General features: G+C 34.5%; 1 protein-coding gene across 3 annotated transcripts in view; it reads left to right on the forward strand.

Annotated features, from left to right (window-relative positions):
- Nucleotides 1–27,444, forward strand: part of LOC306888561 (F-BAR and double SH3 domains protein 2-like) — an 81,688-nt gene that overhangs the window by 48,579 nt on the left and 5,665 nt on the right. Inside the window, exons 7-15 of one of the 3 annotated variants that reach the window (XM_079446939.1) lie at nt 1,679–1,733; nt 1,902–2,030; nt 9,926–10,048; nt 10,606–10,701; nt 17,556–17,672; nt 18,787–18,891; nt 22,262–22,423; nt 25,178–25,312; nt 26,683–26,766. In XM_079446939.1, the coding sequence (XP_079303065.1) occupies nt 1,679–1,733; nt 1,902–2,030; nt 9,926–10,048; nt 10,606–10,701; nt 17,556–17,672; nt 18,787–18,891; nt 22,262–22,423; nt 25,178–25,312; nt 26,683–26,766 (1,006 nt within the window). The remainder of the gene's footprint in view (nt 1–1,678; nt 1,734–1,901; nt 2,031–9,925; nt 10,049–10,605; nt 10,702–17,555; nt 17,673–18,786; nt 18,892–22,261; nt 22,424–25,177; nt 25,313–26,682; nt 26,767–27,444) is intronic. The other 2 variants (XM_079446940.1, XM_079446941.1) reach the window with 2 other exon arrangements.

Raw genomic sequence — 27,444 nt, forward strand, 5'->3', positions numbered from 1 at the left:
TTCCAAAAAGTGTGCATATCTTAGTCATTTTATTATTTTTCAGTAGAGCGTAAATACTTTTACTTGTATTAAAATGTATGCATTTGGCACACTTTTATGCGGAGCGACTTACATTACATTCAAGGCACGCTTTATCAGTTCATGCAGTCCCTGGGAATAAAACCCATGACCTTGGCATTGCTAGCACCATGCTCTACTCTCAACATGCTTTACTGTTTGAGCTACAGGAATGCCTTTTCTATAAAAAATACGTAGCCTATACCTTGGTACTGTAATTTCGTTTTTCAGTAGTGTAAATCCTTTTACATTTATTTACATTTACATTGGTGTATTTGGCTGACACTATCATGCAAAGCGACATACATTGCATTCAAGGAACACTTTATCAGTTTATGCATTCCCTGGGAATCAAACCCATGACCTTGGCATTGCTAGCACCATGCTCAACTCTTTGAGCTTTTTGAGCCTTTTAAAAATAAAAATTTGCATATTTTGGTACTGTAATTTTAAAATGTTATCGCTCTGAGCAGTTTTCCACCTTATCAAAGATATTAGGCTCAGAATCACAAACTCTAAAGCATTAAAAGTGCCAAAGAATATAAAAGACGTGGCCTTGTGTTGAGATGCCTTCATTAAATATGCATTTCTGTGGCTGATACTTAAGTCCCCTGTAGGGAATACCCCACTCTGTTCAAAGCAATTTATTAACCCGATGCAGAATGTGTTAAACACACTCAACCATCTCTCTCCATCTTCAAGGGCCATTTGTACCCACACTACAGTTGCCATTTCAAAGCCTCTGCCAAAACCAGATTAGACAGAGAGGCGAAAGACGAGTCCAGTGGCACGGTGTTGTGAGCTCCTCACTCAGTTCTTCTATTGATTTTGGCTATCGATGTTGTGCTGCTTAGCATGGCTGGCAGTAAAGCTGAATTAGAATCAGTTATTGTTCTCAGCAGTAGAAGGAAGATGGGACAGAATCTGTCTTGTGTTCTTAATTTCATGCAAACTTGATGAATCAAATTGTATCAGACCCCAAAACAACTCTGATCGCTAATGAATACGGCTCTGTCATGTAGACTTAATCTCTGAATCCAGATGTAAATCTGACACAGAAAGTTAGGTGTTAAGATTAAAATTTTGATGGTTTGTGCAATTTTGTCCATCCTTTTATGGTTTTGGAAAATTTGGTTATAAAAAAAAAAAACTACTTTTGGTTTCAAAGAATATAGTTCACCCAGAAGTGAATCAACATAATGTTATTCCAAATTCCAGTGGTTTTACAGCATCACTTTAGTAGTTTTTGACATCAATGTCACCAAATGGCTTTGGTTTTAAATCAGAATATACAGAACGGAAGCATGAATGAGAATGAGATATTTTGATATTTTTTATATAATTTTTTTTTTTTTCTTGTTTTTTTTGGGGGTGAACTGTTCCTTTAAGAGAAGTCGTCATCTCAGCAATGGCAAAGCCAGATTCATGCCAGCTTTATAAAGCCTCTTCCTTCCTTTCACAGGTTGCAGGAGTGATCCACTCTAGTTTGATTTATAATGTCTGTTTCCTCCTCAACACAAATCTGGAATGGTTTTGATCTGGGCTTTCATTTATCCTGCCTGTTCCTTCCGCCGGGTCTGATATATCTGTGATTTATAATACCTGCTCTGTGTTCTCTCAGGTCGAAGCTGGGTCTGTTCCAGTCCCGGATAAGTTTACAGAAGGCCAGTGTGAAGGTAAACACCTCTGTCTGTCTGAATTATACAGTGTTGAAATGACTTGATGAATGATGTGTAAATGATGACAAACTTGTAATTTATAGATGTACTGTCCCTTTAAATGGATGTTCCAGAGTCTTGTGCTTTGCACTTCTTTGAGTTTTAGACCTTATGTGTGTGTTTCAGTTGAAAGCGAAGAGGAGCGATTGTAACTCCAAAGCGACCCACGCGAGGAACGAATATCTTCTCACATTGGCGGCCGCCAACGCACATCACGACCGCTACTACCAGACCGACCTGGTCAACTGCATCAAGGTGAGCCCCATCATATCCGGTCAGCGATGCAGTGTTATTTTAGCATTTATAGACTATCATAGTATTTATTTTTTGTAATATTTTATTAATATTTTGATCTTAATTTTGTTGCTTTTGTCTTTTTTTTTTTTTTTTTATTCTATTTAGGTGTAATTTTTTTATTTCAGTTTTAGTTTTACTCATTTTAGTACTTCAGCTTAAATGTATTTATTTCAGTTGTTTAAGTTTTTCATCTAATATTTATATTTTATATTATTTCAGTTTTATTTCAAACACCAAAAATGATTTTTTTAATAGTTTTAGTTAATGATAACAACACTGCTGCGATGACCTCTGAACCTAGCATCATAAATGCATGAAAGTAATTTATTAAAGCCCTTCATTAATTCTAAAACCTGCGCTTATGTTGTCTAAATTGTCCTTTTAAGGACTTTTATGGTGCATGAACTTCTGCATTAACAGTGCTTGATTTAATTTGACAGAATATCGATTGTCATGATTTCTGATTTGTTGGTTATGTATTTACGTGAGTCATGTGTGTTGGCATGAATCTAGTACAGTGGGTCAGACAATGATGTAATCTATGGGCAGATCAAACTATGTACTTCCTGTGTAGATTTCCTCACAGGAAAAAGCTCCTTTGCAGAGAGAAATAGCTGCATGCTTTCTTTCTCTGCTCTTTTACTGGATAAGAGCGGTCTAGTCTTATGTCACTGAGTGTGTTTGCATTCATTAACGTGTAAAAACTACTTTACCACCTGGTGTGTGCATTTGTGTTTGAGTTTTAAAAACTGAGAAAAGTGATTAAATCTCCTCAGGTATTTGTAATAAGCTGATTTGGGGTAGTTATGGTGTATCATGTTGTGCATGTAAACACACTGGCTGACTGTATTATGGTTTCTTTCTTGTGCAGATGGTAAATGCTTGTAATTGTTACGTAACTGAATGTTTGGTGTTTGTGGTCCAGCATATCTGGCTGTGTGTGTAATAGACAGAAGTTGGCTAGAACATTGAAGCACGTCTGGTATGTGTTCACAGCGCCTCCACGCTCATGGGACTTCATCACAGCTCAGAGAACAAGGCTGGGATTACATTAACCATACATTAATTAACCATAAATTAGATTTAATCAAACATTTGTTTATATTGGTTTATTTTAATAGTTTAAAACGAGTAATTTTGTCTGCCATGATAGATTCGTTATTGTAATTAAACAGCAATAGTGTTAATATTCCATTTCCTTTTAACCTGTAAATTTAAAGTTCATCCATAATTGATATTTAAATCAGAGTTTTAAAGGTAAACTGTTTTAAATGTAAATTAAAACCAGGATCAAACTGATGGTAAGTCTGCTTATTTTTAACAAAGTTTAAATGTTGGTACAACAGGATTATTAGATAAACCTAGATTTAATCTTAATCTTAATCTGGTGCTACTCACAAAACTTCTACCTTTACTTAATGACAACAATGTGAAATAGCATTCACAGACCTTTTATTTAACTAAACGCATACAAAAAAAAAATCTCTCATCTTGGAAATAATATAAACGTTAACTGAAATAAAAGAAAATCTATAATAAGTGTGTGTTATTTGTTCAGCTAGTTGGCAACATTTCTCATTTTCTCATTTAGTTTAACTTGATGTGCTAAAATAACAAAAATTAAAACTGAAATGAAAATAATATAAAGACATATACACAATTTAAATAAAAATGACAAAAACACACAACAAATGACTAAAACCTTAACTTAAAAATATAAAAATAACAACTAATTCAAAATATGAAAAAAAAACTGAGTATCTTGATGAGCTGCGAAAATATATGAATGGATAAAACATTTAGTTTAATTGAATGAAATATTTACGATTTATATTTTTATCAGAATGCACATCTCCATCAATAGAGCCAGATGGTGTAGTTAAGAGTTCACAAGCAGGTGTTAACAGGGCTGTGTTAAACCAACTAAACCATGACCTATTAGTGACGTCAGCCAAAAAGGACATTCATTTCAGAGGTGGAGCAGGTTATTACTTTGATGAAAGAGATGAGGACGATTGTTTTCCCCCTTTGGAATAATGTGCGCTGATGAAACATTCACAGTAAAACCAGAAGCATCTATTACGACTGTAAATAGGGTGATTTTGATTTAATGTTGGCTTTAACGAATCTCATGTACGGTCTGAGCACTGAGCCTGTTTGCAAAGACATTTTTATCCAATTATTCAGGTCTTGAAATATGACGAGTGTCCACTGATGCTGTGTGGTCGGGTCAGTGGATGTATGTGCCAGTATAAATCTATGCTTCATCTCCACAGACTGACAGCCGCTCCACTTATGGCCTTATTTAGTGATACAAACCCTCTCGAATTCAACATCTTTCTTAATCTTGGACATTTGGGAACAGATATCTGGGAGAATGTGCTGGCAAAAAAGATACACATCACCCTTTAGGCAAACTTTTCTAAATCTGGCATCAGAGTACATGCTTGTCAAATTAGAAGCTTTATATTAAATGCTTTTAAGAAGTTTTATTTGGAAGTGCATGAGTGATGCATGAACTAAAGATGAACAAAACTAAAGAGAAACACATTTAAAGGTGATAAAGTGAAACACCTTACACCCCCTTAACCATGATGAAAGTTACTCTTATATAAAATATATATATATATATATAATTATTATTATTATTAATAACAAGAAGTAATTTTTTCATCAATTAGTATGGTGTATTAGTGTAACTCTATGTACAGTTCCCAAGCAACTTACATTTATTCATTTAACAGATGCTTTTATGCAGCATTAGGCAGCAGCTTTAATTGTTTTGTTTTTTTTGTTATTTTGATAATTTAGTAAGATATCATTAGAAAGACCTTAAAAATGTACATTTGGAAATGTAATTTGTATAGGTTTTATATATTTTCTTTATGAAGACCATTTGTTTATAATTTATTTTTAATTTAATTTATGCTATTTTACTTTGTTTTAATGTATCACTGATATACTGTTGTAGCTTTTTATTAATATTTTGACTTTAATATTTTCTGTTTTAATTTTAGTTACAGTTCTAGTAATTTTGTTTGTTTTTGGTCATTTTTCTATGTCAGTATAGTTTTTACATTTTTATTTCAGTTTTAGGTGTTTTAGTACATCGAGTCTTTTATATTTTATTTGAGTTAATTTATTTGTAGTTTTGTAGTTTTAGTTAACTATAATAATCCTGGTTTGCTTTAAATTTAATTTATTTTTTAATTAAAGCAGCTTCACAGGTGTGCACATATCAGCCTTTTTTTTCCGAGTGTCTATTTACACTAAGTGCAAAAAGCCCACCTTGTTGGCAGAGGCTATTTACACTAACTCCACCCACCAATGTGTGATTGGGCTTGTCAACATTACAAAAGATGGCTGTCAATCATCAGCTCCAGTGGCACTGAGGATACAGTGAGTGTTCTACTCTTTGCATTTTTCCACTTGATCTGGTCTCATACGTCTCATAACACAACTATTAGCTATGTTTCTCTACTGCGTCCAGAGCTGAACTGCTGGTCTCCTCCTGTTCTTACTGGAGGACATCATCTGTGTTCCACCCGCTTCGTGTCTGACCGCCAGCCATATGAATGCAGTCTGAATGAGAGCGAGAGAGACAGAATCTGGCTTAAATTATTGATAGATGGAGAATCTGCGCTTCAGGCTCCACCAGCTGCCGAACGACCGGCCCACTACAGCCTTTCTCCTCATCTCCCATTGGCTGAGCCGTAACCTTGGTTACTGTCAATATTCTATAGCTCTATATCTATGACTTGATTATAAATGAGAATAGTCTCATAAGTCATATTTCCAGATATATTCTTAGATATATATTCCATTGCTGTCAGGGCGGATTTAAGGACTTCTTTTTCCCTGTCTTGTCCAATTTTTCTTTTCTTTGCACATTTTTTTCCTTCATCATAAGTGTTTCCAGGTTCATTTCGCCGTGTGTCTGTGGCAGTTGCTCTGTAGCGCCCCCTGCTTTATAAACCTCAATTTGGTGGTCCACATATATATATATATATATCAGGTTAATTTACAAGTTAAGCTCATTGACTAAGTTGCATAATGTCAGTTGCCTTAGAAAATCATTTTGCTTGTTCCTCAGAGTTTTGCAAGCAGCGATCACGGAGTAATGCACTTTCAATGGAAGTCAATGGGACCTGCATTCTGCTAAATATAGCCATTTAAAAACTTTATTGCAGTGTTCTTTGCCATGTAGTTTCATTGTGCACTTATTTTTTTACAAAGAAAGCACATTGAAGAAAAAACACATTTCCATAAAAAATCTTGAATCATTTCATTAAATTGAACACAAGTTGAAACTTCCTAAATTGCAAGATCTGTTGCTACACAGTTTTTTTTGCAAAGAAACCTCTGATTTCACATTGCATCATCATCCTGTTTTGAGTAAGTCTCTCTTTTAGTCCTTATTTTGCCTTAAATGTTTAACGGCACCACAGAAGAACAAGAAAGGGGGTTTTCTGCTGTCAAGATTGGCTATGGGTTTTCCCCGCAGTTTGTCATTGTTGTATTGTTTTGTACTTGTAGATGTGAGGAAAGAGGTTAGAGCAGCTTTGTCAGATGTGTGTGTGTTTTGCATGTATTCTTAACTCTTATTCCTTTTTGTGTGTGAACCAGCTGTCATCTACAAACACCACCAGCATCGCGTCACACTTCTGCTTTGTTTTTTTATAGAAAGTTGACATTTACTGAACTCTGAAAAAATGTGGCCTCCCTAGAAACACCCAAATGCACACATATATAGTTTATATACAACTAACATGTCTGCTGAAAGCTTAAAGGAGAATCACATCCAAAAATGTCAGTTTTGTCATCATTAACACACCCTCATGTTGTTCTAAACCTGTATGGCTTTCTTTCACCTCACCGTGTGACCAATTACTAACCAGTATCTATTATCATACAGGAGGGTGAGTTAATGATGTGACCATTTAAATCACTACATTTTACTACATGTGCTATTTACAAAACCATTCAATGGGTCAAAGTGTCCTGAAAAAAGTATATATCACACAAGAGTAAAGCAGCACAATTTTCAAAATTAATAAGAAATGTTTTTTGAGTAGGAAATCAGCATATTAGAGTGATTTCTGAAGGATCATGTGACACTGAAGACTGGAGTAATGATGCTGGAAATTCAGTTTTGTATCGCAGAAATAAATTAAATTTTAAAATATATTCAAATAGAAGACATTTATTTGAAACTGCAATAATATTTCACATTATTACTGTTTTACTGTATTTTTAATTAAATACATGCAGACTTGGTGAGCATAAGAGGCTTCTTTCAGAAATATCAAAACATATTACGGTATTGTATAATGTTGAATATTAACTTGCGTTATAAATAACTATAATGATTGGTTGAAGATTTTTTTTCCCTTTTATATTAAAGAAAATGTATAAAAATAACTTGCATATTCATTTTGATAGCCTCTATTTATATCCAGCAGACGGCCGTTGCTAAATGTGCACCACAGGTTCATATAGAGTCTTAGAGAAATCTTACCGTGTGTGTGTGTGTGTGTGTGTTTGTGTTTGTGTGTGTGTGTGTGTGAGGGGTTCATTAATTCCCTGCAGGAGGCATTGGGGTGTAAAGTGAAGCATTTATTATGCAGCAGAAGTGTTTGTTCAGCTGATGCATGTGTTTGCTTTATGTCTTTTCCTGTGTTGTGTGTATATGCGTGTGTTCCCGTCTGTCCGGGTGTGCTCGTAACCACGGGCCACGTGAATTATAGATTTTCACACATGGAGACACATTTGGGTGTGTTTTTGGAGAGTTTGTGAATGCACAGCCTTGACAAAACAAGCAAGCTTAAAGGAATAGCTCACCCCAAAAAATTGGGGACAGAAATGTAGCATTACATGACTTGCTCACAAACAGATCCTCTGCAGTGAATGGGTGCCGTCAGAATGAGAGTCCAAACAGCTGATAAAAACATCACAATAATCCACACCACTCCAGTCCATCAGTTAACATCTTGAGAAGACAAAAGCTGCATGTTTGTTATAAATGACTAAATATTGCTTTCTCCAGTGGAAAAAATCATCTGGTCTGAATCAGGAGAAAAAACTGCACAGATCAAGCACCGTTTACAAGCCAAAACAGCTCTAAACATATTTGTCGGTGTATATGTGTGGATTTGTCTCATTTTGATGTGAGAGGGGAGCAGAAGTCGGACTTTTCTCTGGCGGAAGGGTTATTATGGATATAGAATTTGTATTTTAGCGACAGTTTGAAGTTAGAAACAACTTAAAAACATGCAGCTTTTCACTTCACAAGATGTTAATTGATGGACTGGAGTGGATTGTGATGTTTTTATCAGTTGATTGGACTCTCATTCTGACGGCACCCATTCACTGGAGAGGATCCACTGGTGAGCAAGTGATAAAATGCTACATTTCTCCAAATCTGATGAAAAAACACACTCATCTACATTTTGGATGTCCCGAGGGTGAGTAATATTGTTTTTTTGGCTGAAATATTCCTTTAAAATCTCTTGCAACTTTGAAAGGCTAGAAAAGCACAGCAAGCTGGTCCCGTTGCTCTCTGTCCACGGGTGTTATGGGGTTTGAGTGTGGTGGGTGGAGGTAGACATGATCCTATCAGAAGGAAGCACAGCCTCTCTCTTCGCCATCTCTCTCACATATATGACACTCGAGTGCTTCCTGACAGCGGCGGCACCTGCTGTAACCCGACGGAGCGGCTCGTGGTCGGGTCTGTGTCATTTCCAGCTCACTCGTTCCATTCAAAGCCTGTTTCCAAAATACATTCCCTCCCAGTGCTGCTGAACATGGAGGGAGCGGGATAGAGAGAGAGGGAGACGGAGGGGGAAAGCAGAGGTTTCGAGTTTTGTTTTTGCATGTTGAGGCCTTGGAATCTGAACTGGCTAACCTTTCCCAGCAGCTGCTGCTGTTTGAACAATCTGCTCTGATCCAAGCGTCACACAGTCCAGAGAAAACCAGAGAAAAGTCTGTCTGTTCGACGCTCGTTTGGCCACAAGGGGGCCGACTGGACATTCTGTCCATCTCTCTTACAAACGCTTTTCAAATAACTGACTTTTATTGTTTCTGATGTTTTGTTTTGGTCATTTTTTGATCATTTAAGCATTCTGTTGTTTCATTCTGTCATACTGTCTATTGTTTTTAATAACTTTCTATTGTTCTAAATTCACTATCATGCTTCTTATAGTTCTGTTGTTGTTTTTCTCATCATTCCACCGTTGTTTATTGTTCTTTCTGTTATTGTATCTGTCTATCATTCAGCGTTTTCTAATTCTGGTTCTTTTATAGTTTTTCTATATTTTCAGTTATTCTGTATATTCAATCTGTCGTTTTTCAGTCTTTCCATTTGTCATTCTTTTTGTCAATCAATGTCATTCTGTCTGTGGTTATCTAATTTTTTTCATTTTTTTGTATCTTTCTATCCATTTCTTTCTGTCCTTTTATATTCGATTTACATATCATTATTTATCATTCCTTCAATCACTGTCATGTTATCTGTCGATCTTTGTATTGTTTTCTATATTTCTTTCATTCCATCAATCATTCTTTGTTTTTCTTATTCTACCATATCTGTTTTTATCATTCTTTGTCATTTTATCAATCATTCTTTGTATCTTTCTATTTCTGTCATTCTATCTATTCTTTCTCCCTATCTGTCATTCTATTGTTCTGTCAACCATTGTTTTGTTGTCGTTCTGTTTGTTTGTCTATATTTCTGTCTGTCTGTAGTTGTAGTGTCTATCATTCTTGTTTCACTGACCCTTTCTGAAAGCTCAAGGCCATTTGTTATTTCTTCAGATCAAACACAGAGTATGTAATCTGTCTCTCTCTCTCTCTAGGGTCTGGAGGGGAACGTCTATGACCATGTGAAGGATTATCTGATATCCTTTTGTCGGACCGAGCTGGAAGCATTTCAAGCTGTCCACAGCACCTTCCAGTTCCTGCTGGAGAAGTCCAGTCGAGTGAGTTTCATCACTCTCTCAATTTACCTCTTCATTCCCAGAAAAAGATTCTCTCTGCCAGCGCCTCATTATCGGCTCCCCTATGAAGAAATCCCCTCACACACACACACATCATTCCTCCACTGCGCTGACAAACACATCTGTCTGAGCACTATTTCACTGCCCAAGGGGGCCTAATATTACATACCACTATTGTGACGTGTGTGTGTGTGTGTGAGAGAGAGAGTTACGCAAGGATCTTTCCTGCACAAGCTCTTAAAGGGATAGTTCACGCAAAAATGTGCATTCTGTCATCATTTACTCACCCTTATGTCATTCCAGACCTGTACGACATTCTTTCTTTTGCAGAACACAAAAGATAGTTTGCAGAATGTTAAGATTTATTGTGTGCATAAAAAGCACTGAGATGTGTTTCAAAATATCTACTATCATGTTCCAATAAAAAAGAAAAAGGTCTGTTTTTGGGTGAACTCTCCCTTTAAAGGAACAGTGTTGCATGTCAGATACACTTGCATCATCTTGATATGTTTGTTAATTAGCTGTGTTTTTATCTCCAGGTGATGCAGGACTTCAACCAGCAGCTGTTCCTGCAGGAGAACCCAGTGTTTCACAAAGCACAAGACTTCCAGTTCCAGCCCAGCGATAGCGATATGGTGAGTTTCACGCATGCTTGTTTATGAATCATGCATCACTGTTCAAAAGGTTTGGGATGCATTAAATAGATCAAAAGTGACTGTAAAGACAGTCATGTCATGTTACAGTTTCAACTTTCTATTCATCAAAGAATCCTGAAAAATACAATGTATCATAGTTCCACAAAATAAAATATGAAGCAGCACAACTGATAATAATCAGAAATTTTTCTTGAGCAACAAATCGACTTATAAGAATGATTTCTGAAGACTGAAGTAATGATGCTGAAAATTCAGCTTTGATCAGGAATTTATTACATTTTAAATTATATTACAGTTGAATTCTAATAATATTTCCTGTTTTTACTGTTTTAATCAAATAAATGCAGTGTTGGTGAGCAAAAGAGACTTCTTTCAGAAACATAAAAAAATCTTACCAACCCTGAACTTTTGAACAGTAGTGTATGTTTACACAAAAATGTGTTTTAGTCATAAAATCACTTTAGATTGTCAATATCTATATATCAATTCTCTGTCATCCCAAATGACATTTTATTTAGCCTAAACCATGCTATGGCAGGGAATCTACCTCCAGTTTTCACACAAACATCTTTTTTTGATTTGGTTGGTTGGTTGATTTCATTATTTAGCGTATCAGCGCTCTCTCTTCCTGTCTTGGTCTTCTCTCTGCTGTTCTCTCTATTTAAAGATTTAAGTTGTGTTCAAACGTTTCCGATTTTATTCAGCATTAACAACGTCATCGACACTTATCTCACAGCTGTGCAGAAAAAATTTCATCACCTTCTATTTTTAGCCTGACGCATCGGAGTCTCTGGGAACAGAATTTCTTGTTCCCGTGGTGATGAAGAAACGTCCCGCTGTTTAAACTCTCGTCTGTCTCTGCTCGGGCTTTAATCACCACTCGTTTTGTGAGCGCTCTCTCGTTATGCTTCAGTTCGGCTCGAGTGTGCTTGATATTTAGTTCGTGTTCTCTCAGCCATAGCATTCCACTTTGTATCTGTCTGCGTTCTTCTATCCTATTTGAAACTTTGATTTCAGTTTAGTGTGCTAACAACTAACTTGATGATATTTTAACAGGCTGATTTAATACCGTGCCCACCGACATACACAAACTTCGTAATAAAAAATGATCCTTCCGTCGGAGCAATTCAAGCTTGAAAGTACCGCTTAAATGAGAATCATGTTTGTGTGAGTCCGTGATAAATCTACACCAGAACGCCTGATAATATGAAATTGAATTATTTTGACTTCTAAAGCCTTTTTTTATGTAAAAAGTTCATTTTTAATATAAAGTTTAATGCTTGTTCACGGTTTACATGTCTGTCATAATAATGTGTTAAGGTTATTTTGAAGGGCTTTTCTCAGTATTGTTTGTGAGTTGTTGTTTTTTTAGATTTTGATAAATTAGCATATTTAAATTAATTATATTAATTAGCTGTAGAGTTTTCATAACTGTCACTAAAATTAATGATCTGATCGATGAATTATTACTATTATATTTTTAACTATGATTTAAATAAAGGTTTTGGAATTAGCTTAGTGATGTGTTTTAGTGTGAATTTCATTTTAGTACCATCATTATTATATTAAAAAATCATTATATAAAAAAAAAATATATATAATGTATATATAAAAAAAAAAAAAATTCACTCTAATAAATTCCTCCCTGTTTTAATCTGTTGTGTTTCACACTATTTCTACCGTTTTATTGTTCTCATGTTATTGCATCTTTAAGATCTGCTGCTTTGGAAGTCATTTTGGATAGTGTCTGCTAAATGAAAAAATGTAAAAAAAAGAAGAAAAAAATGTCTGTTTCTCTTTATTTTGTTTTGATCATAAAATACTTAACATGCTACTTTATATATTAATAAAGTAATGTTAATGAACCTAAATCAAATCTTCTATCTTCAGATGCCTTCAGTGTTTTTGACTAAACTGCTGGAATGGTCACAGTTTTGCTTAAAATTGATTAGTTGACTAAATAAGCTTAATCAATTAAATTATTAAAAGCAATTAATGAATCAGTATTTAATCACTTTCAAACACTCCACAACTAACTGTATGGTTAGCATTTGCTCGCTCTCTCTCTTCCTTCCATCTTCCTGTAGTTCAGTGTTGAATGCTGTAGTGTGATTGTCCTCTCTCACGGCTCTAGTAGTTAGTATGTATTGTGTTTGCTAGCCTTAACACCTCTGAACATCTTTCTGACTGCTTTGCTATTTCTAACCCTGTTTTTCTGTCCTCTAACAGTCTGTTTCTAACCCTCTCTTAACCCCACCGCGTGTGTGTGTGTGTGTGCGCGCCCATCTTTCCTCCTCTCCGGCTCAGACTCTGAGCTCTGTGCAGCAGTTGGTGGACATTGAGCCATCGGCGGTCAGTGTGATGAGAATGACTCTGGCGCAGGTACACACTGTCTGTTGGACTTGATTTCCCATCATGCATCAGTCTCGTGCAGCCATCATCAACTTGTTGTTGTTGTTCTTTGCATGCTGACATTAGCCTGTGCACTTGTGGACATTTCGTCATTTTTTTTTTTTTGTTAATTTTAAACGTGAAGTGGGTAATGTTTGCACCGCTAGCAGCCCAATTGGCAATTCCACCGACTGGGTTAAAGCGTCCAATGTATTTAAATTAAAATGACTTTTAACATTTAAAATAACACACTTTCAAATTGTAAAGCTTGTATTGCTCATAGTGATTTACTACAGATGAGATTGTGCCAATACCGCCCTTTTTATATATGTACAGTACACAATTATTTACATATAAAAAATCCCTGGAAAGATTTTTTTTTTCTCATTTTTCCAATGGTTGTAGTACGTTGCTAGGTACAAAACCAACTTACTACAGGTTAGATTTCGCTAATATCTCCCTTATGGTATGTACAGTACACAAATATATTTTTTGAAAAAATAAGGGTACATAAGGGTTTTTCATGTTCCACAGGTTGTAGTACGTTGACATTTTGCCAATATCTCCCTTACTGTATGTACAATTTATAATTATTTAAAACAAAACAAAAAAAATCTGCAAGAGCCCAAAAAGGAATTGGTCATGTTCCAAAGGTTGTAGTGTAAAATATTGATGTACTTTATGTACATTAAGGGAGGTATTAGCAAAATTCCACCTATAGTAAGTCAGTCTAGTCATTAGGAATGTACTACAAACTACAAAAAAAAAAATTACAGTAATTTCTTAAGAATAATTATATACTGTATGTACAGTGAGGAAGATGTTGACAAAAAAATTCAACTGTAGTAAGTCAGTCTGGTCACTAGTAACAACATTTGGAGCAGGAAAATTCAATTCTGGTGAATTACTGTAGTTTTTGTCTTAAAAATAGGCTATTTGTGTAGAGTACATAGGGGAAGTATTGTCTAAGGCGAGATATTTGCAATATTTATTTAGTCAGTTTGAGTAAATTATTCATTTACTGTAAACATTCATTTGAATAAATTATTACTTCGTTTTGTACTGTGAGATAAATGTGCAGACGGTCCCTAAAGCAGCCTTGGCGAATATCAAACCAAAAACTACCACGCTTGGTTTTCTATGGGAGAAAAAATGGTTTGGGGAAACTTGTTGGTTGTGGGCTCATATTCTGAGCTCATCTGCTTAAATGTACATAATATACAGTAACAAATTTGATTAATTAGATACTGAATTTAATCATTAATCATCACTGAGGCAACAAACCACGTTAAGTGTTTTCTTTATGGGAAATTAACGTGCGGTTTTGCGCGTTCAGCGTTCATATCCTCATCTGTTTGCATGATCAGTAAGATCTGAGTTTGGTCTTTTAATAGGCTTGTTTGAGATGAGCAAAATCTGCGAGATGCATGCCGGTTAGAAAAGTGTCCAAGATTTTCATTTTTTATTATTAAACATATAACATTCAGAGGGGAAATAGTCAAAGCAATAAAATACATACACAGCCAGAATACAAAACAGTAAATACCTAAATAATAGTAATAACAAAAAAGAGATATAATGAGAAAAACAAATAAATGATAGTTACTATAAACATCTTTTAAAATAAATAAATAAGTGTCCGAGTTACGTCCACCTTGTTCTGATGTCATGCTGAAGTGTGCCAAAAAACTCGGATTGCTCTCCACTGACTGTGTGCTGATCAAGAGCATGATGGGAAACGACTGACTGAGACACAACAGCTCATTGGTTCACACAACTGTGATGCTGCGTTCTCTAGTAAAATGTTTAATTTATTTATTTTTTTATCTGATTTCATGTGATTGTGTATTTAAATTATTCTTGTATATTCCCAAACACTATGACAGTGCGATCTCTGTGTGAGATATGTGATTGTTGTCATATTTCTATAAAAATTTGTATTAAAGTAGAAATGTATGATAAATGCGTCTTTCTTTCGTATGGGATTAAATGCAAGCACTTTGAGTGTCTTGTTTATCATATTTATATTCATATAAAAGCATCAGAACTGAAATTATATCACGTTTATCAGCAGCACAGCACATGAGTGAGAATAACGCGATATCCGCCTTTGATCTCGTAGCTATCTGTTCTACTTCTAGAGGTCAGAACTGTCCGTCTTGACTGCGCTTGGCTTATTTCATCAGGCGAGGCGCATCTTAAACAAGCCTAACAATAGCTCTCATTGCTACTGAGCCGCGTAATGCGTTTTCTTTAACCGATTTCTGAGGGAAACTGCGTGAAACCTTGCGCGTTAGTTCATATTCCACATCTGCTTCACTGTCGATATAGTTCGCATAATCATCAGTAAAGTGTGTTCTGAGATCTGAGGTCTTATATCACTGTATTAGTTATATCACTGAGGCGCGTTACGCGCCGTTTGGGAATCCTGGAGTGTGACGTATGAGGGGAACCCCAGTATTACAGCATAGCGTCACACAAGCCATAATACAAAGTTACAGAAAGCAAGCAACCGAAATAAAGAATAAAAAATAATCAAAACTTCTACTTAGCGCTTGCTCCATTTCTGCAAATCAGTTTTTGTAAATGAATGACTTGATCCACATATGGCCTTCATCAACAGCCGATTGCGCCACCTGCTGGTGAGCGTCTGACATCAGCTGGAGATCATGCATCGGTGCTCTACTGCTATTCCTTCGGTCCCGGATGTGCACCGCTGAATTTTTTGCCGAATTTTAACCACTTAATTTGTGGCAGCGAATTTGGAAAGTGAAACAAAATGACCGAAATTTGTCTGTCGAATATTATACATCGTATTTTTAAACAGATGCATACTCTGTATAATATGAGTATGTGACGAATAAAAAGTCTTGAGATTGAATATTTTGGAAGTGAATTCTGTAAGGTGAATATGAATTATTGAATTTTTAATTATGAAAATGGTGAAATTGAAATATTCACAGCTTAAATAAACAACTATGTTAAATTTCAGCTACAAATGCAAGTCCTGGAAATACAAGGCATTGAAATGCAAGCACTGTTAATTGCAATGCATCTTTTTTTCGATTTGTGGAATTCAGCATGCTTTGTTTCAAAAACTATTGGCATTATTCTGCTTCCATAAAACTTTAGGGGGAAAAAATTCTACAAAGTGGCTTTTACACTGTAACGCTGAATTTTGCTTGTCGAATCCTTGCGGTGTCAGCTGCTGATAGACCCTGACACATCTAACACTCACAGAGACAGTTCCTGGGATTGACACACACACACAGATACACAATATTTTCTGTTATACAGACATGCAGAAAGTGTCAAAGTCGTACGCATTCCATCACGCTCTCCCAGAAAGCATGTCTCAGAGTTTGAAGCAGAGACACATGGGATTGATTAGGCCTTCATGAGTGCCTCTGATCCAGATGGAGACCCTGCAGACTGTCATGTGTTTCCCAGCAGACTCGGGCAACCCAGCGTGCCTCAAACACATACACCACATCTGCTTAAGGTCACGCCGAGAGGAAAAACATGGATGCATTTTTTTCCCCTTTCGAGAAACGCTTGTCAGCCGTGACGTGTAGACATCAGATTGATTTGGCAATATCGAGTGAAGACGGTTGTGTTAAAGTGCTCTGATTGGGTTTGTATTGATTCACACACGCAAGGATGCAGAGTCAGCAATACTGCCACTCATATCACAGGATACTGCCATTTGCATGTGATGTTCTTATAGAATTGGACAGAATATGGTGGCTATTTTCTATTGGAAAATGAATATGAGATTGTAATGTTTGGTAAGTTAGCTTCTAGAGTAAAATGTATATAGATGACAAGACACGGACTAAAAACATTACACATTAAATCAAAATATTAATGTTTAATATACTGCAGTGTTTAAAGTTAACATGAATTTGGCATTGCAACCCATTTTATTTTTATAATGTTGTGACATTTTTGTGAGTGAAATTCAATATTCAACCAAAGGAATATGTAGGGTGGCATAATGGGTTCATTAGATTTTACTGTACATGCACGTTTCACAATGAGCCTCATCTCGCCTCCTAAAAAATGGTTTATGTTGCATTGCATCCCTTATCATTAGACAGAAGAATCGAGCAATCTTTTTCCTCCACAATCCTCAGACCTGTCGTTTGTTAACAGTCTTTTTCCACTAAACCTCGTGTGCTTCAGGTCTGATCTCAGAGATGTTGAAATGTTCTCGGCACTTTTCTGGGTCTGTGCTTTTGTGTTTTTAATTGTGTATGTAATGAGTCTGATCTCAGACCTGTGATTCCGGCAGGTGTGTGTTGCTGTGGTAACCAGTTCTCTCTCTGTGTGTGTGTGTGTGTGTGTGTGTGTGTGTTTCTCTCTCTCTCTCTCTCTCTCTCTGTGTGTGTGTGTGTGTGTGTGTGTTTCTCTCTCTCTCTCTCTCTCTCTCTCTCTCTCAGAGTCGACAGCTGGAATCGGAGACGGGAACCACCGAAGAACACAGTCTCAATAAAGAAGCGAGGAAATGGGCCACACGTGTGGCTCGCGAACACAAAAACATCATCCATTGCAAACGGGTGAGAGGCACTGGTTGTCGTATTCACACGCATTTACAATCTATTACAAACCTCAGCAACACACACACTTAAACACTTCAAAATCTTCTGTAATTTGCATCGAGATGCAAATTAATCATTTTATAGTAATATAGTATAGTATTTTTTATAGTAATTACAAATTATGAAACATCATTACAAATGAGACATGAGGTTTAATTTCACAATCATGTCCATGTCAGGAAAAAAAAAGAAATTTACCCTAAATCTGGAAATTTTACATTTGAGGATTTTTATTTATTTTTGACATTTGCATTATTCTCAATGGTGATTGTTTGTTTGTTGCATGTTATTTATACAGTATTTTTTATCTATAATAAAGTATGTTGCAGTATAGTATTATACAATATTTGTATTGCAATATTATTTTATTTTCATGACAATTCTGTGAGATCCAGCCCCAAATTCTGGATATTTTACATTTGAGGATTTGATACAAATTCTGTTGAGATGCAAATGAATAATTTAATTACAGATGACTAAAACATAACCTGTTTCACAGGAGGTTTCTCAAAATCCATCCAGGTCACATTTTTCTTTCTTTTTTCTTTTTTTTTTAACTATTTTAGTAACCGTCACTATTTTATTTTATTTGACTTTATTTGTATTTTTATTTATTTTGTTGTTTTTTGTTTTATTTTTATTTATTTTTTACTTTAATTTGTGATTTCATTTTATTTGTGAGTTCCAGCCCCAAATTCTTGCAGTACAATATTATACAAAATTTTTGTATTGCAATATTATTATATTTAATAATCAAAATAAAAGTGGTAGAACAGATGCTACCATGGTGTATACTTTCTTTATAATGGACAAAATAATTTGAAAGAGAAATGAGCTCAGTAATTATGAAAAGGTCACAATGTTACTAAAATTGTAAATTGTTTTTGTGAGATTCAGGGGAAAGTCTAGTCATAATTCAGGAATGTGAATCACTGCGTTAAACGTTATGCGTGTCCTGGGTGATTGTTAGATTAGCGGCAGGAAATGTGGCCTGATGCTGTTTTTTCTTAGGTTAGTTGCTTGATGAGCTAATTGAATTGAGCTGATTAGCGGTAATTTGTTTTTATGGCAGGCTTTAGAGGAATGCGAGACGCTCGGGACTCCGCCCACAGAACAGAGCCGGATTGAGCTGGAATTCCGAATAGAGGAGGCCAAGGAGAACATGCGCAAAGCAGAGGTGACGTAATGATCTCATCATGTTATTCCGAGGAACACAAAAGGAGAAGTTTAGCAGGACGTTCACGCTGCTTTTTGCCCTACAGTAAAAGAGTGGACTGGAGATGAGTTTTAGCTTTTATTTTTGTCTTTTCCTTGGATAATGCATCATATCGCTTCAGAAGGCTAAGAATATAGTGCATAAGTCAAATACACAGAAATATATGTAGAATCAGTTTTCACTCAGAAATTGGTATTAAATGTAGATTATCATTTTTGGAGCTTGATTGCATCAGTCTGTATTTACTTGCGCTGTAAAAACGTGTATGTTTGCACAGAATAGTTTTATATAGTGCGTTTATTTGAGTAGCATTTCATTTGTTTTTCTGAGACCAAACAAGGCAGAAGTACTTACTAATAATGTCCCTAATGTCTCTCTGTCTTTCTGTAATGCATGCATTTCTCTTTCCTCTCTATCGATCTGTTCAGAGACAGGCTGTCAGTCTCTTTGTCTGATCAATGTCTTCTCCTCTAAGATGTCCTGCCGTGTCTTTTCACATGAACCCATCAGTCGAGACGCCCTCTGCTGGCCTTGCCTCTGACCTCTCTTATAGTTGAATCACCCTCAGCTTTTTTATTTTCAGGTTTAATTTAAATTTAAGTGTTTTGTCTTTTTTTTTTTTTTTTTTTTTTTTTTTTTTTAGCTTTAATTTATTTTTATTTCAGTTTTAGTCACTTTAATAATTCAACTTATTTTAATTATTTTAATTTTGGTTTAAGTTGTAAAAGGTTGTACTTTTTTATTTGTTTGTATTTTAAATGTTTCTATTTAGCTTTAATTTATTTTATTAAAAATAATTTTCCTTAACTGAAAAAAGCTGAAATAAAAATAATAATTATTATAAGCATTTTTTATTTATTTTGTAATGAAAAATTAGAAATGCTGCCTTGGCAACTTATTGAAATAAATAAATTTAAGTTGACAATAATTCAATGGCCAAGAGCAATAACAAACAATAAATGAACCATAAAAGTGCGCTATGTTCTAAGTCTTCGTAAATCATGCAATAGCTTGAAACTGAATGGTTTAATCCCTGGATATGATGCTCTCCAGCATTGCTCTCAAGCTTTATACATACATACATGCATTCAAACTTGCCTTTTTATCTGGTTTGTCACCAAACAACTTGGTTCTTGCATATCTTGTAACTGATAAAATCCCACCATTAGAAAGTCGTATGAGTTTGGAACATACAAGAGTGAGCAAATGATGACAGATTTGACATTTTTGAATGAGACAAATTAATGACATAAGTAATTACATAATTGAATGGACTAATTGTTGTATATAAAACACCATCTTTGTTTTTCCTTTTGAACTCCATTACATACAGACCATTAAATATTTAATAACCCCATTAAGAACTACCAGCAGCAACACAACAAACAGAATAAGGAATGAAACATAAAGTTGCGTTTGGAAATGTTAAGCTGTTATGTGGCACCAGGCAATGTGCCAGAGGAATCTGTGTTTACTCATCAACAAATATTAAAAGTATAATTGCTTTTTAATGATTTCCTTAGAAATTTCTTGTCCCGTCAGAATTACACAGAAATAAATGACTGAGGGAGTCCACACAGAAATGGCTTCTGAAAGCTGTTTGTTGTCTAAATCGACAGTGATGAGTCTTCAGAAAGTTTGGCTGATAATGAGAAACGCTGAAGCTGGTGGACAGCTGTATAGGATCCTCACCTGTCTAATGAGCACAGCTACCCCAGACTACATTATTGAGCGTCAGGGACGGGACGGGACGGGACGGGACACTCACGCTCCCGGCAGTTTTATCTTCTTTGTTTGTCTCTGTCTGACGTTAGCTTGTCTTTTAAAATGCTGCTTTGTGCTTTCAGAGGCTACTTTGATTCAGCAGTAGAATCTATAGCTGTCGCTCCTGTTTTAAAGCTGTTACACCGTTTGTTTTATAGTCAATCTGACACCCTTCAGTTTTCAGCACTCAATTTCATTGCAAAATGTGACTGCAAAATTACATTTTGAAAGTGAGTTTGGTAAACCTGGACTGAGCCTATGTTATTTTAGTAATATTTTTATATTAATATAGTTGTATTAGTATTCTGAATTATAGATTTTAATTTTAGTTTTAAGATTTTATGCCCAGGCATAATCTCACATTTTTGTATGGACAACTTATTTGTTGCTTGAAAATTACAGTTTAAGTAAGCTGTTTCATTTATTTTAAATTAGCTTTTTTTTTATTTTTTTTTATTTATTTTTTTTGTCATTTTGTAATGCATTTATGTCAGTTCTGTTAGTTTTGGCGGTTTTAATGTCTATTTAGCTTTTGTTTATTTTGTTTTCATTAGTTTTCATTTTAATCATTTTAGTGCTTCAACTTACGTTTATTTCAGTTAGTTTCCAACACAATATTTTAATTTTAATTCTTCATGTTTTACATGTAATATTATTTTATTTATTTTATTTCAGCTCTTTTTCAATTAACAAAAATATTGTAATAATTCTTGGTTGCTTGAATACTATATGTAAGCTTTTATTTAGTTTTTTATTTTTATTAGTTGAAGATTTTGTCTTTTTATTATGTACTTTTGTCATTATTATTAGTTTTTCTATTTCTATTTTTATTTAGCTTTAATTTATTTTATTTCAGTTTTAGTAATTTTAGTACTTCAACTTATTTCTAAGTCTAAGTCTGTCTTTTAAATTAGTTTCAGTTTTAATTATTATTATTATGTTTGTTTTGAAATATTTAGTAATTTTCTATTTAAATATTTGTAGTAATTTATTTTTACTTTTAGTAATTTACTACTTCAACTTACATATTTATAAACATTTTTAGGTAACACTTTACAATAAGGTTGTAAATTAGTAAACATGAACTATGAATGAACAATACTCCTACAGCATTTATTAATGAGTTAATGTTCATTTCAGCATTTACTAATGCATTATTGAAATCATAAGTTGTGTTTGTTAGCATTAGTTAATGCACTGTGAACTAACATGAATAAACAATGAACAACTGTATTTTCATTAACAAAGATTAATAAATGCATTGTTCATTGTTTGTTCATGTTAGTTAATACATTAACTAATGTTAATAAATGACACCTTAATGTAAAGTGTTACCCATATTTATTATAAAATATTCAGTTTATTTATTTCGGCTATTTCAATTTCTATTTCTATTTAGCTTTATTTTATTTTTATTTCAGCTCTTTTTCAATTAACACAAAAGATTTTTGATCATTTTTGTTTTACTAACATTAACCACACCAGACTGCACTGAACCACACTGGACAATTGGTTATTCATAAGCAGTAAATGTCTGAACAGGACTGTATTTCTTTGTATTTTTCAGACGATAAAGCTGAAATCAGAAGCGCGTCTGGACCTCCTGCGGCAGGTGGGAGTTTCTGTGGACACGTGGTTGAAGAGCGCCATGAACCAGGTGATGGAAGAGCTGGAGAACGAGCGCTGGGCAACACTGCCCACCCTCACCAACCACGACCTCTCTCTGTCGGTGAGATCAAAGAGTTTACATGCAGATTTTCTCACTTTCAGTGGTTTCCATCTCAAATGATGCAGATGAGGTGGGATTTTGTTCTCGTGCATTTGATAAAAGAGTCCTGCCAACCTCCCCGACCCGCTCCTTCCTGTTTCTGTCAGCGCCATTGTATTCAGACCAGCCTAAACAAACAATTGCCACAGCAGAGAGAAATAATGTTGATCACAGCAGACAAACACCACCTACATTCCCCTGAACTCAACAGATGCACTCACACAGACCCCAATCCCTCTGAGATGCTAGAAGATGTGACAGTGAGTTATGATTCTGGGTGGAGTAGTGCCTTTTAGTCTATAAGACTAGAGCACATTTGACCACTTACGCTTTTGTGTTTTTGATGCACACACATTTTTCTCACACACACACACTAACAGAAGAGTTGATCACTGTCAACAAATGAAATGGAGGAATATCTTGCAGCATTTTTTGCACAGAATGGGGGGAAAAAGCACAGAAATATGAATGCAGACAGCTGTTCTGTTTGTATTTATTATATTTAAAATGTATTTGATTATATTTATTGCATTTAAAAATATATATTTATAATAATTATATGTATAATATAATATTTTGTTTATATTATAAATATTTTAATTATTTATACATTTTTATAACTTGTTTTAATAAATACACATTTTATTATACATTATATTTATCATCTATTATATTTAAAACAATTATAGATATTTTATCATTAATATTATTATAGATATTTTATCATTAGCACTTAACTAATCCACAATCAAGACAAAGACACATACAACAATAGCTCCTATTTGACAAAATAAGTCAAATAATAATCTTATTCTCTCTTTTTCTGAATAAATGCAGCTGCTAAATTAATAAACGGTAAAAGTAGTCTCTCACACTTTTTGCTCTCTTCATATTTCACTGGCTGTTACATGCCAATGTTTTTTAGCTAGTTGTCACTTTTTGCACACCTAAAGTGATTTAAAAAAAAAAATATGTATGGTGTGCAAAATTTTGCAGACTAGAAGAGTGTCAGTGAAGAGCATGTGCTGCAAGTGAATTTTGAGTATAAATTGATATACTCCATCCGTAGTACTTGAGGAATGTGTGGGAAAAGTGCTGTGATTAAGCACGAGTGTGAAGTACTGCGAGGCTAAAGCACGGACATAGTGTGAAGCACAAGTGTAGCATGGAGTGACAAGGTCATTGTAAAGATTGATTTTAGGTAAGACGGCAGAAATATAAATAATGTAGGGGAGTTTAGCCCATAGCACAGACAGATTGACCTCCGTCTGTGGTTTAATATTCAGCTCACAGCGCCCTGCAGCACACAGACAGAGATGGAGAGATTTACAGCAGAATGTGAGAAAGCTAAAGACAAGAAGAGATGACAGCAACTGATGTGAGTTTGGGAAACCACTGATCTCTGTCCCTCGGTTTATTTTCAGACGAGGATATTTTAGGATGAGAGGAGATGATAAAAGCATATATGAAATGAAAAGAGAAAGTTATTATAGATAGTTTACACACATCTTTGTGGAAATTAGACTTTAACCCTGTAACACCTGGCATATGCAATATTAGATCAAAAAAATCATCTATTTTTTGTTTGTTTTTAATACAGTTCATTAAACCCAAAATGCAAAAGTTTGTTTTTGTTATTTTGAGTGTCATCATGATAAAGTGAGAATATGAAGCTCAAATTTCAGGAGGAAAAACAAAAATGTGCAAAGATGCTGATATTTCTTATGGTCAAAAAGTGATGCATTTCTGATCATTTGTAATGTAAATCATTGTATGATAATATAAAACAGATTTTACAACAATATAACAGATTACTTATATTTAAATGCATTTAAAATGATCACAGTAAAATGATATTTAAATGCTTATTTTGATGATCAAAGCTCTTTAGTTATATATATAATGATGACCTTAAGATGCTTCAGTCCAGTAATATTGAAATATTGCAAACAATAAAACTATTCTTACAGTTACTTTATAAAAATCATTAAAGATTTCACCGTGAAGAACAAGCTGAAGTTTGTACAATTGTACTAAAAGACCTTTTACTTGCTAAACAAGTATTTAAAGCTGTTAATCAGACGACTTTGGGTGTACCACAGGTTTTGCAACAGTGTTGATAACTTAGAGGCCTTAAGAAATTTCCATATCAATATTGGTGCAGTAGGCTTTATAGGGTTAAGATAAGTGACCTCAAAGTGTTTAAGCTTTATTACCTCATCACAAGCTGTGTTATGTCAGTAATGGGCGTGGCCTGTAGATCAGTCTCCGCCCACCACATCACAGGTTGCAGATTACAATGACCCCGCCTGGTCCCATGATTCAGTTCTGTTGACCTTCACTGACTGACACGGGATCAGTTTTCATCCGTTGTTGTACCCAGTTAAATCCGGTTATGTGAGATGCACATTGAACACCTGTGAAGGTATGTGTGTCTATTCCCAGTGGCCTTTGTTGATGATTTTATGAGTTTGCCACGTTTTGTCTCCTGGGAGAAATGGTCACCTGATCCTCTCTAGACCAATGAGATTATCCTATAAGTGTGGGCGGATGCTAAGTAGAGTCCACACACCTATGTTGAGCTGTTTGTTCCATGCCGTTGTATGTTAGCTCACAAAAAAAGCCAAAAGTTTAAAGGTTACTGACCGATACTGAGCCAACAAGTGAGCCGTGCCGTTTGCCAGTGTGGTGACGCTCGTTGTCATGTCTCTGTAGACCACGGTGGATTTGGACAGAGAGGAAGGAGAAGAATTAGAAGAGAACATGGAGACGTACGACGACAGCAGCTCGAGTCCTTCAGGAACCCTGAGGAACTACCCGCTCACCTGCAAGGTGCTCTACTCCTACAAGGTAAAAGACACCGACTCATTTCACTCAGGCTTAGGACCAGTTATCATTTTGTTAATTAAAACTATTAAAACTCATTTTTGTTCATTGAAATAAAGTATTTAAAATATAAATATTAGACGAAAAACTTAAACGTAAAAAAAACTTATACTAGTATCAAAGCTAATTTATAATAAATTTTAATCATGTAGTAATATAATTTCATGTTATTATAAATAAAAACAAAAAAGTCCAATTAAATACATTAATTTTAGAAAAATGTTTGTATTTTTTATAAAAAAAATTAAATTTATTATAAATTATTAGTGCTGTCAAACAATTAATCGCAATTAATCGTATCCAAAATAAAAGGTTTTGTTTGCATAATATATGTGTGTTCTGTGTATATTTATGTAGATTCACCCACATACAGTATATATTTTGTAAATATTTACATGTCTATTTATAGTCATAATTTATATTATAAATAAATATATTTAATATATAAAAATAGCATATTTTTCTGAAACATACATGCATCTGTGTGTATTTATATACATAATAAATATACACAGGACACACGCATATATTATGTAAACAAAAACTTTTATTTTGGATGCGATTAATCGCGATTAATTGGTTGACAACACTATAAATCACACATAATCTTGATAAAATATAAATATTTAATATTTAAATATTTGTCAAAGTACATTTTATTTATTTATTTAAAAACACATTTAGCTGGGGCGTAGGAACAATCTACAAAGTTGGCAAACCAGTTAACTAAAACTGAATCTATTCCAAATAGTTTTTGTTTTCAAAAAATTGAATTCAAATATTAATACTGTAATACAGTATAGTAGCATATAACACTAAAATATCAAGTAATAAACCTCATCAGCATCTCTTCAATGTTCTATACACACGATACCATCTGAAAATCAAACTTTCATGAAATGTCAGTCACTTTGGCATTGTTTGATTTCTCACAAACATGACCTTGTTGAGATAAGTCTCAAATGATAAGTCAAGACATGTATTTGGAAACATAACATTAGTCAAAGTCAAAATCTCTGTTGGTCACATTTTTCTCCTACTTGCCCTGCAGCTTGGCTTATGAATATTAATTATGTCATGTGGCATTCATGTCATGTGTGCATTGTGTGCTTCCTATTTTTATTCGTCATTCTGCAGCCAAATAAAATAAACAAATTGTAACGATTATCTACTAAACGGTGTTGAAGTCCATGAAAATGGTTGCATTTTACTGCATCATTCTCTTGTTTGTAAAGGTTGTGTCTGGGAGACTGCTGAAATGTCAGCTGATTTGTGGGAAAATATTAACCTGCACAGTGACCTGGCATTGCTCAATACCTCTCTCTTTCTCTCAGGCCTCTCAGCCCGATGAACTAACCATCGATGAGCATGAGATGTTGGAGGTTATAGAAGATGGAGACATGGAGGACTGGGTGAAGGTAAACCAATCAAAGCTTTGCTTATTTCAGCAGTTCAACACAACCTGCTGAAGTTCATTTCAATTAGACTGCAATAAGATCTGCAGAAGAAGAGGATTTTTGTCTTGTGATGTCAAAAATAAGATTTAAACTGAATTCCAGTTATTCAAAAGAACTTTTTGAATGACAGTTGGTTGAATTCTTTGGAAAACATTGGAACTTTCTGCTGAATTCTGTGCGAGTGCAGATTACATTTGGGCCTGTTTATGAGTTTTAATCATTTTTTGTTAGTTTAGTAGTTTATTATTATTATAAATAATCTGAGAATTCATTAAAGTCACAATTAAACAGAATAGCAGCATCTTTTCACAATAAGAATAATTCACAATACAATCGATAGCATTCATTTAAAAATATTAGAATTCATTTTCATTTCTTGCCAGCTTTAACACATTTTACTATGTTTAGGTTCATCCCAGAGATTTTTTTCTCTCCAAAATTAGTGCAGAAATTCCATTTGAATTCCAGTGTTATTCCGAAAGTTCAGTGATGATTCCATGTGGGCCTTTGTCCTTGCATGTTTGATTATTAAATATTTTGGTGATTATTATCAATTTGATTATTCTTCTAGCACTGTTTAATGTATTTATCATGTTTGGATCAATTACTGATTTTTTTTTCTCCCAAAATCAATGAAGA

This window comes from Barbus barbus (assembly GCF_936440315.1).
Source record: "Barbus barbus genome assembly, chromosome: 22".
Lineage (NCBI taxonomy): Eukaryota > Metazoa > Chordata > Actinopteri > Cypriniformes > Cyprinidae > Barbus > Barbus barbus.